General features: G+C 38.4%; 2 protein-coding genes across 2 annotated transcripts; both read left to right on the top strand.

The window, feature by feature from the left end:
• The first annotated feature begins 288 nt into the window (after positions 1-288).
• On the top strand, positions 289-7,644 carry LOC136856169 (anaphase-promoting complex subunit 15). Its single transcript, XM_067133837.1, has 3 exons — positions 289-539; positions 3,974-4,147; positions 5,352-7,644. Exons 2-3 carry the CDS (start codon positions 4,049-4,051, stop codon positions 5,562-5,564), a joined length of 312 nt encoding a protein of 103 aa, XP_066989938.1. The 5' UTR covers positions 289-539; positions 3,974-4,048; the 3' UTR covers positions 5,565-7,644.
• On the top strand, positions 5,690-7,644 carry Adat1 (Adenosine deaminase, tRNA-specific 1). Its single transcript, XM_067133836.1, has one exon. It carries the CDS (start codon positions 5,690-5,692, stop codon positions 7,187-7,189), a length of 1,500 nt encoding a protein of 499 aa, XP_066989937.1. The 3' UTR covers positions 7,190-7,644.
• Positions 7,645-11,481: the final 3,837 nt, after the last annotated feature.

Raw genomic sequence — 11,481 nt, 5'->3', positions numbered from 1 at the left:
TATCAGCAAAAATTATCAATTAGTAATTAAATTCCATTAATTTGTTAAAATATTGGGTATTATTGGGAATATATTAGACTTTTTGCAATATTTCTGGACGTTGAGACACGAGAAGAAGAAGAAGAAGCGTTTGTTTACGCTAATTTTTCACTCAATTAAAGGGGTTTTTAACATGATTTTTCATTAAATATCAGCAAAAATTATCAATTAGTAATTAAATTCCATTAATTTGTTAAAATATTGGGTATTATCGGGAATATATTAGACTTTTGCAATATTTTCTGGAACGCGTTTGTTTACGCTAATTTTTCACTCAATTAAAGGGATTTTTAGCATGATTTTTCATTAAATATCAGTAACAGTTATCAATTATTAATTAAATCCCATTAATTTGTTAAAATATTGGATATTATCGGGAATATATTAGACTTTTTGCAATATTTCTGGACGTTTCGACGCGAGAAGAAGAAGAATAAGCGTTTGTTTACAAAATGGTTCGAGGACGGCTGCCGTGTCACCCGAAGCCGTAAATATCCCCGGTACGCATATTTAATCGTGATTTGATCCCATTTCATCCCGTTATTGGTTCATTGTGGCCCATTATGGCCATTGTATTTAGTATATAGGTTTTCAGATGAGGTCAATTGCAAATACGAAGCAACATCAGTTCCGAGGGTCTTTGATTTTGACGTAGGCTAGGATTTTGGGGGTACCCTATCCCCTAATGGCGGGGTGGGCCAGGAGGTTAATGTATGTTTTTTTTGGGCAAAAAATTACCAAAAAGCTTGACATTTTAACCTAATCTAATGTCCAGACTTCTATAGCCCATTTTTAAGATTTTTTTTCTATACCCACTGGCCTGGACTATCGTATAGCCTAACCTAGTCTGAGACACAGTAGCCTGACCAAGGGTCAGGCTGCTGTGGTCCCTAGTGGTCCTCTGGCCCTGCGACGGCAGACTTTAGTGAGATTTCCGTTTGCTTCCAAAGGCTAGGCCTAGGTATGTCTTATTTGAACTGCAGATGGAGGTAGCCTATCTGTACTAAATGGAGAATTAAGAATATATTTGATTCATTATAATGTAAAATATCCATTCTAGGCTGAATATGAAATGGCCTGTTTAGGTAAATGGGCCTATGCTAGTTTGAATGAAGTAAAAAAAAAAATAATTCAGGATTTATTCATTTATTTTGAATGGATAAAAGTTAAAACATTATGAGAAAAATGCAGTGATCACAGAGCAAAATGGCTGTGTAAATATTTAAAAGATCTTTTATTTATTTCTTTATGAGACATCCTTTAAAATGACACTAAAACGCAGAATTTATTGTTTCCTGAAAATTTGTTAATGACAATTGCAGGAAAGCATCCCAACCTAACCCATGTTAGGGCGCTGTTTGTCACCAAGTAAGTGGGGGTTTCTGCACTCCCTGTAACCCTGATTAACCTTGCCCAAAAATGCTGCCATTAGTAGGCTATGCCTACTAACCTAATGGTCTCCATCTTACATGACTGGTAGCAACAGTCAGTTATTGAAGGTATAGCATAGGTATACCAAGATCAACTTCTTATTTACGGTATTGCCAGGGCCGGCCCTAGGGTTGCCGATGCCTGGGCAAGCTGAACTTCGGCGCCCTTACAAGTATATATAATTTTTAAAGAAATGTTAACAAGGAGAGAAACGGAGAATGTAGAACGTGAGACTTTTACATAAAAGCTTTAAAGAAAACAGTTAACTAGCGTGAAGGTTTCAAATCCTTTCATTAATATAACTAGGAGAGAGAGACCATCATGACTGTCTCATTGTTACAAACAAACACTGAATGGAGAATGGTTGAGTGAGAGAAAGTCCAAAGGGTGCCGTTGATCTTGCAGATATCTTATTATGGCCTCTGCAGAACAGTGTAAGCTGCAGAGACCGTGGCATATCGGCATTAAGTTACACCCCAGCTAGTGACATATAAAGAAATCTATGTTCAAACTCATTGTAACAGGTATTGAATGCTGACAAAGTTAGGGTACTGTATTTATGGTACTAAAGAAAAGCAAGTGAATTGATTATGTAATAAGTCAAAAACAAGTAAAAACAAACACAAAAATAGGCATTCAAATTGGTACAAAGTCGGAACAAATGGATGACAGGTTTTTATAGGCCCTTATAGTATCTAGTTTTCATCTACTTTTCCTGTGAATAAATTAGTGTTTTTAACAAATGCTGAACAGGAATACATTGTTTTTTAACTGTATTTGGACATCTTGCAACAAATTACGTGACAGGTTATGTACGGCTTGCAGATAAAGCTATAATCAGTCTCATCGGGACACAGGTTATGTACGGCTTGCAGGTAAAGCTATAATCAGTCTCATCGGGACAGGTAACGAATGCTGACAAGTTAGGAATATGCATTCATGGTACAAAACAAAAGAAAGTGAATTAAGAATTTAATAATAAGTTAAAAACAGTTACAAACAAACACAAAAACAAGGCATTCAAATCTGTACAGAATCTGAACAAGCAGAAGTATACTATTTTTCATAAGTTCGTGATGATAAAAACTGTAGCAGTAACAAATTTTCTCAAAAAAAGTATGAACAGATGCTGAAAAACGCTCATTATTATACCCAAAACATTTTCTTACTAGCCTTTAGATCTGCAAATCTGTTGATAGCATTTTCTATATCTATCTTCTTTTAAAGATCAATTTCTGTTGACAAGATTGCCAAAGAATTTAATCTGTCTTGACTCATGGATGACCCCAAGAATGTCTTTATAAACTTTAGTTTACTAAAGCTTCTCTTTCCAGTGGCCACAGCAATAGGTATCATAAGCATTATGCTTAATGCAGCCCACAGATTTGGCAAGACTTCTTGTATATACCTTATTAATGTTGATGACCCTAACAGTGGGAAGCTTTACATCTTCAGGAAATAATTCTTTTGCAGTATCCAGTTCAGTCATCACATCCATTGATATCACTATTTTCTTGGTACCTTAACTTATCCTCCAAAACTTGACGTGCTACTTTGAGTTTATTTTCATCCAATAGATCTTTTAGCTTATCTGAAAATCCCCATGTGTTTGAGACTTTGTAACTGTTCTAATCTCTCTGATATAAAGAATTAATAAGCTCTGTCGACTGTTACATTGAATACATGATTTTAAAAATCTTTTTTCTGGATCGTCTGAGTTTGGAACCTCATCAGTGCACTCAAATTCAAACAGCCTTCTTTTTCCACTTATTCTTCTAAAAATGGGCTCTACATCTAATTCTGTAGCTAATTCTTTTGCTGGCTCTAGTGCTTTTTCATATCCATTTCCATCATAATTAAGAAATCAGAGACTATTCAGTAATGAAACTGCAATAGACAGCTCCACAGTTCTGCTTAGTTTTGCTGACAGCATTTACTCTCCCTAAGACATCATACCATACATTCATCATCACTAGAAACTTGTAATCTTATATTTGTGGTATTTTATTTCATTTTATTTATTATTCACATTTTTTCCTTTTTATTTGGAAGATCCCAAAGGCGACATGGCCCCCTGGGGTGACTGCCCAAGTTGCTGGTACCTTGAGCTGGCCCTGAGTATTGCTTATTTTGATGGGAGACAGCGTCAATGTTCTAAACCACCTCCATTTTACTGTTTTTCACTTTTACTTCATGGGACCAGCAGTCCCTAATGAATCCTGTGTTGAAAGCACCACTTCATGGTTAGAATGCTTAGCATCATAACTAAAATGTACCAATGATCATATTCGTCCAGTAATCAAGTTGTGCGTGGAGTATAGGTTACTAAGACAATGAATTCATGAGACTGTGCTTATGTTTTGTGTATTAATTAATTAAAGCCAAATGGCGATGTTCTTTTCAAGTCCAAAATATAAATTAGTACTACCATATAATGTAAATTTCATGTGGTATCGCATATGAGCACAATGAAATAATGTTGCTTTTGGTCCTCTCTTCTCAGGTGACTACTGCTGGAACAAAAGAACCCCCTGAACCACTCTACATCTGTGAAGATACTCAAGGTCAAGTGAGCGTTATGGCCATTCCTCCCCTCTTTCCAAGTCTGATGCCAAGGATTGCCGATCCAGCTTGGTTTCAAGTCGATAAACCTGTTGATGTTGCTCAGGAATTAAAGGTTAGAATGCTTGTAGTTGCCTGTGCATTAAGTAAATAGAGCGGTTATTGATCGAAAGGTCATTAAGCTTTACTTTGCTCATAATTTCACTGAAAGTTCATTTTGCCTCTGAAAGGAGAGCCAAAGAAGAGGGTTTGCTAAGTTTATAATGGTTATATGCATATTTATTTTTAATTTTTAACATTCTCATGTAGCCTAATCAGATAAGGCATAACATCATGGGGTTATGTGCTCTATTATGATTGCTTAGGAAATAGCCTAGTGTAAGTGGCCCAAGAATTAGAGAAATAAGTTAGTTCAACCATTTGACACCCTGTCATGTTGGCCTCCACCCACTTAGGTAATTTTTAGCCTTTTACTTTTCATTCTCTCCGTTAAGTGCCTTCCCACTTTGCTGACCACCTACTCCCAACTTGAGTTTCCACTGGCTTTCCATTGTTTATTTTGTAGTTCAGTATTTTGTTTTAATAGCAGCCAGCTGTTATCTTGCCTATCTTTTCAAGGGGTAATTATAACCTCTTCCAACATGCCATTGAGGAAGTACCAGTTGGAAAGCTGTTAATGACAATAAGACTTATGGCTGTTTACACAGGGTTTATAACCCATGCGTGAACTGTAGTATAAATTTTATATTGTTGTATTGCAAGTGCATATTTGCTTATGCAGTATTACCAGTCACTAGAGTTCCATTGTATTATATTTTGAGATTAGTAGTGATTTTTTATAGTGGTCAGCGACAACGTCTACAGCCACAGCAAACTAGGTGTAAGGTTTAATGCTCATGCCCTGGTAACCTGTGCTTATCCTATTACTGTATACTGTACACTAAATCAGACACTGTTGACTGTAGGCTGCCTGTACATGATAATGAAGACTGGTTAGCTTTGACCAAACAGGTAGCTAGGAAAACATTGAATCAAGGAGTAGCCACCTCTCCAGGTGACCCCCCCAGTCTTAAACACTGAAATCCATACAGTATTTAGTATGCGAACAAGAAATTTGTCTTGACATGCATGTAATAAAGCTGTCAAATTTAGGTACTGATTTTTACCTCGAACAATCCTAAGAGTCTCTAGGTTAGGCATGGAATTCATTTTTTTTTTAAACGCCTGCAGTCCGAAGTTCTGCTTCGGAGCAAGCACGTGGAACTGTGAGCTTCTTTCAGCCGCTGACATACGTTTTGATATACGCTTTGATTTTCCAGGAGCAGGAGCAGGTGTACCAAGCGCAGTTGCAAGGGATAATGCAAAAGGGAAGCGAAATAATCCCCATCGGCAAGAGTGCCACCGAACAGTACAGCGAAGATGAGGAGGATGACAACGATGACGACTATGACGATGACGATAACGACGATGACGACGAAGAGGACGATGACTCGGAGATGAATGACGACTACTCTGACCCAATGTTGCACTGAGTGCTGTTGTTATGTTGTTTCCTTTTAGTTAATGGTTAGTGCATGACATTACACGACTGTCTTTTATTTTTTGTGATTGTTGTCATTGTACTGTAGTTCTGTAGTTTCCAAAGTCTTATGTAGCAATGGCTGTAACAGGCGTCTTTGGGGGAAATTTTCCCGATCGTGTGAGTGACGCTTGCGCCAAGAAATTTAACTCATTAGGGAAGATGGGAAAGCCTAAGGATGACGGTGAATACGCTCTGCTTGCGTGTGTCGTAAAGAGGGACGTCGATGGGAATTTGGAAGTCGTTTCCCTAGGCACCGGCTCTAAATGCATTGGGGCTTCTCTTTTGCCTCACCATGGCGATGTGCTTCATGACAGTCATGCAGAAGTCATAGCAAGGAGAGCCTTCTTACTCTACCTTATCGACCAAATTGGTCTGGCGGCTTCTGGAAGTGGGAGCGTACTTGAACGCAAGGACAGTGGAAAGTTCGAGGTCAGACCTGGCTTTACTTTTCACTTTTATAGTAGCCATACCCCTTGTGGAGATGCTTCAATATTTCCAAAGCAAGAATTTTCTCAAGACTGCTTTGGGGAGGAACTGTTGGATGGTAAAGAGGTAATATTTGGAGGTAAGGTAAACACTGGAGCAGGTAACAGCTTCATTGATGGCGACAGGTCAAGCCTTGAGAACATTGTTGAACCTCCTTTAAAGAAACTAAAAAATATGGAAGACAGAAGTTCAGTTCTTTTTCATGTGTCAAGAAATTGCCAAAATAGAGCTAATCTGACAGTATGTTTGCAAGACGTCTCAGAAAACAGCGCCAACAAAACAGATACACCTGTTCAGAATGGAGAGAAGCCCGGTGAAGTCACAGACATTCACAGAACAGGTGCAAAGTGCGTGAGTGGGGAATTAGAAGACCCAAAAGCACCAGGCGCAAACTACCACGTCACAGGAGTTCTGCGGACAAAGCCAGGACGTGGTGATCCCACTCTCTCCATGTCTTGCAGCGATAAAATCTTCAAGTGGACTGTTTTGGGAGTACAAGGAGCATTGCTCATGCTTTTCCTAGAAAAACCGATTTACTTAGAAAGCATCACAATAGGTCATTGCCCCTATAGTCAAGAAGCAATGGAAAGAGCAGTATTTGACAGGTTCAGAGATCGGTCACAGACACTTAATTTACCACGAGGTTTTCAACGAGTAATTCCTTGCATTTTCCAATCCAGCGCTGCCTTCCCCTGTTCGCGATCTGTCGTCACAAACAACTGCAAGGATCCAGACCGGGTGAAGCCATCCCCTAGCAGCTTGATCTGGAGTTTGACTGACTTCCACGGCAGTAAGCACGAGGTTTCTGTCAACGGCTATAAGTTAGGGACTACCAAGAAAAACATTGGAACTTCGAAGAGCTGGGTCAGCATTTGCCGACAAGTGCTTCTACAGAAGTTTGTTTTGTTGTTGGAAAAGACTAGCTGTAAAGCAGAGCCATGTGACGGTAAAAGCTACACAGAATGTAAAGAGTTATCAGGGAATTATCAGGCAGCATGGAGGACTTTAAAAAACCATGTGTTGCATAATTGGACAAAGAAGCCTGGGTATACAAGAGAGTTCAAATTAGACAGTTGTGGTGTAAAATGAATTGTCAAGGGAATATGTAATTTATCTTTTAAAAATGGCTGTCGTAGCTCTTGATCTGCATTATTGATAGCAAGGATCATCCTTAGACGAAATAAGGTTTCGTGTCGTTGATGACGTGGGACGTCATGCAACTCAAAATTAGTTGAGTCGTGTTCGTCCTAAGTAAGTGTATGCTATTTCTTTTCAGATTATTTGATTTTTATTTGTAGATAGACTCTGCCCTTACTCTGCCCTGAAGCAATGCTTTCAGGATAAGGTATTAGTGAATTTCAGATGAGCATCTTCGCTTTTCTTTCATGTGGGAGTAAACGATTTTTGTTGCGTTCTTTTGTGATGTTTTATTGAGATATTTAGAAATATTTCTTTTCTTGTCTTTACCTTGTAAATGATTTAGAAACTTGTGAAGTTTGATATGCATTGTTTCCAGTTTTTAATTAATAAAAGTGTGCCTATTATTAATTTTTTCCTTATTGTTATGGCCTTTGTAGAGCAGTTTATTGACCAAACTTAGCCAGTAAATATATCCACAAAATTATTAACTTATAACACCGTAGGTCATATTTAGTGATATACCAGTGAAAATTCTGTTGTCAAAACTAAAATCCCTCTTTTGAGGAAAAATCTAGTTTGAAACTTATTATTGTACATTTTAACATCATTGCCTGAAATGAAACTGATTTTTTTTTAATTGTATCCCCACCATAGTAATGGAACATGCAGAACTTTAGGATAAGTAAATTGGACTTCAACCAGGATAACTCTTTCCACTTTAGTGAAGACAGGTCACCAACTAATCTGAAGGTGAGGCTCTGATTAATGGTTGGAAATTTCTGTTAGGAGAAATATGCGTGTTGGTAATGTTAGCATTACGATTTTTGTCCGTGTACCTTATTATTATTATTACCCAAGTTATTTCTGATGGAAGACTTTGTCATGTACCCAAAGTATATTTCAGTCATTTCAGTTATCTGATGGTAGTAATGTACATCCATACATGTGGTTTGAAGCGTTTATTAACAAATCGTCACCGTACAATGAACGTCGTCTTGTGGGTTTTCGTTATAAGTAGAGAGAGTTTCTTTAAATCTTTAATTTTTTGTAATCATTTGGCTGTTACCACTTCTATTTCTTCTGCAATACAGTTTATAGGAAACCACAATAAAAATAACAATGTATTCTTTGTCAGTGCATTGAAGAAAAAATAATACAGTAATCCTAGATCTACTGTAATGGAATCTTTTATTATGAATTTTAGAAGTTACATAAAATAAGTGCACAATAAACTTTGTAAATCCCAACTTTATGCAACTCAGCTCATTGTCAACATTTTTTATAATATCTGTGACATGATAATTACTGATTTCAAGTATGTGATGGTCGGTTTCTAAGACTGAAATCTAAGTATATTATTTTTTTTTTCAAATAAAACCTTTTCTTGAACGTCTTGGTGAAAAGCTGAATTTGATTATCTTATAACGGCAGTGTTATAGTTGCTATTGCCCTTATTATTCTGTTTTGTGGAAGCCTCCTCTGCACTGAGATGGGAAAGTGAATAATAATAATAATAATAATAAGAAAATATCAGGAGAAAACCCTCTTTTAGACAGGTAATGTTGAATGAAATTGCTGCATCAGCTGCAATTAATTTGTATAGAGTCTTCTCTATTTTTCTAGTTGTTGCTTTTCAGATGAGCGTCTTCGCAACAATTAGAGAAACAGAGAAGACTCTATACAAATTAAATGCAGCTGATGCAGCAATTTCATTTAATAATAATAATGATAATAGTAATTATGTTATCAAAACACATATCTAACGTTCAAAACAAATCTTACGTAGAGCGACTTCACCTCTTCGGGAAGAATTTCCTCAATGTTCTGAAGTTTCTCCTTTCCTGGAGGGAGTGTTCTTCTTCCTGGGATGGTATAGGATCTCCCACAGGAGCACCAGGATGGTGGAAAGGATGCTGAGGATGTAGATCAGGAATGGCCCTTGAAGGTGGGCGAGGGACAAAGGCACCAGCTCTGGTGCAGGTTTCTGAAAAGAAGAAGACAGCGGAGGAGTAAAGTCAAGGATAATGTTCTTAGGTTTCTGAAAGTGAAGAGGTTCTGCTTTCTATAATTTGTCTCATTTCTGTGTACATATATATAAGAAGAAGTAAGGCCCTGTTCAGTACTGTGAAATATTATTACAAAATATTGAGGAAAGAAAAAATTCAATTGATATCTATTTTAATTTTTAACGAGTGTTTCGCCGATTTGTTATCAGCTTGGAAAATCAAAGATATTCTTTACAGCAAATGGAGTAAGTAGCCCAGGATACAGCTAATCTAGCACAAATCATACCGTTTCCAAGTATCCCCTGAATTCAGCCATAGCATCCTTGTGCCACTTCTGTATCAGACCTGTCTCAAACATCCACTGCATCCCCGTATCAAACTTGTACTTCCAAGGTGTGTTCTTCTTGACCATGAAGGCCAAGTGGCCCTGGTAGAGCTGCTCCCGAAGGGCGTAGACCTGATCCCCGTGGCCTAGCATGCTGTAGAGGATCTTGACATAGGAGTACGTCTCGATGTGCGCGTGCGTCCCAGCCAGGACGAGTTCAATGCACTGCTCCTCTCCCGTGTACTGTATGTCGTCAATAATAGGAACCATGTCAAGGATTTTGGACAGTCGAGAGAGGACCGGGTGGGTCGACTCTGCCAGAGCCTCGTCCACGAATTCCCCGTAGTCTAGCATGCACAGTCTGCAGGCCGTGAAATAGGAAGAGGACCCATTTTAAACTTCTCGTAAGGAAAACGGAACTTTATCTCGAGGCACAAAGACTTTCCCTTTCCCATTACCTGTAATTGCTATTGGCCAGGCCCTCGGCAGTCTGGATCCTTGTAGGGAACGCAGGAACAGTCAGGACGGCGATGAGGTTACTCCTGTAGATCGTGTTAACAAACCAGGTCACTACCCACCAGAAGAGAAGGAAGTTTCGAAGACGCCACATAGCTGGCACGTGGTCCAGGGGGTAGGACAAGAGGCTCTGCAGGAATGAGGAGAGGTCAGAGGTTAGTTGGAACTGGGAATGCTTGGGAATCGGAATTTTTTCCAGCGGTAGGAGGGCAACAGCGAAGGTTCTTATTTACTTATTGATTTAGTTAATAGGCTGCTAATTTATTTAGGAAAGTTGTCAAGTCTCAAATTTTATTATTTCATGTTAGGAAGAAATTATTTTTTCAGCATTTAGCTTTGGCTCATCATCAGGGCATCAAGCCTCCTTGCACACACACACTGTGCCACTCACCTCTGTATTGCGTCACACACACTTTCACTTTCAAATACCTCCTCCATACCACCTTGCCAATCCTTCCTAGGTCTTCCCCTTCCTCCTGTTGTTCCTGAATTGTGCATTCTTTTCCCCCAACTTCTGCTCCTCCGCTCCATTCTTCCCACATGACCTGACCATCTCGAAACGCTTTGATCCATCCCCTGACCTGCCTTAACCTTTTAACAATTGCACCTATCCATAATTTCTAATCTTTCTAGTTCTTATACTAAATAAACTATGTAGAACAATTCATAACTTTTTCTAAATATTGGTGAATAAAAATATGATTATCGCAGTACCTGAAAGATTGTCAGACCATTGCTGGCGAGCGACAGATGACGCTTGCAGGTGAGTAAGTGGTAGGTCACAGTGGAACACAGCGTGGAGATGACGACGGCTGTCCAGACCCACTTTGTGAACGGAAACAGGATGCTCTGCCATCTCGGGAGCGGCGGGGGAACTTCCAGCATCATGGCGAAGCTGTACGATGAAATGAAAATTAACTGAAGCGGAATGAAACGGTTTTCGCAGCGTTCAGTTTACTGAGCGACGAATAAGGAGAGGTTTAGATGCGACTTGACGTCAGAAGGCGGACAGTAATTGGAGAGAGCTAGAGCGAGACTATGAAATAAAGAAAGATTGTAGACCTGGAGGCCAAAAATCACAACACAGAAATAAAGAAGAACCAGGGATGAGGTTAATGTTAAGTGAAGAATAAGTTAAAAGTGATAGAATTGAGAAAAATACAGCACCTGGAAAAGAATGGTTATATATTATCAAGACTATAAAGAATAGATAAAATGAAGAACTGGAAATATAATCTTCATTTTAAAGGATTCGAGAATTATAAAACATGGAGAAATATAGAACGGAAAGATTGACCATTGTTGGAAGTTCAGTTCTAAATGTCAGAACTAAAATAAAGCTAAAAATATGAGGTAGTTGTAGTTAAATGAAATTTAAAAATTATTATTATTAT

This window comes from Macrobrachium rosenbergii, chromosome 34 (genome assembly GCF_040412425.1).
Source record: "Macrobrachium rosenbergii isolate ZJJX-2024 chromosome 34, ASM4041242v1, whole genome shotgun sequence".
Classification (NCBI taxonomy): domain Eukaryota; kingdom Metazoa; phylum Arthropoda; class Malacostraca; order Decapoda; family Palaemonidae; genus Macrobrachium; species Macrobrachium rosenbergii.
This window is presented reverse-complemented; position numbering and strand designations above follow the sequence as displayed.

Coding starts and splice junctions, on each gene's coding strand:
- LOC136856169 (XM_067133837.1), top strand. CDS start 4,049: ATGGCCATTCCTCCCCTCTTTCCAAGTCTGATGCCAAGGATTGCCGAT. Junction 4,148..5,351: donor ATGTTGCTCAGGAATTAAAG/GTTAGAATGCTT, acceptor TTGATTTTCCAG/GAGCAGGAGCAGGTGTACCA.
- Adat1 (XM_067133836.1), top strand. CDS start 5,690: ATGGCTGTAACAGGCGTCTTTGGGGGAAATTTTCCCGATCGTGTGAGT.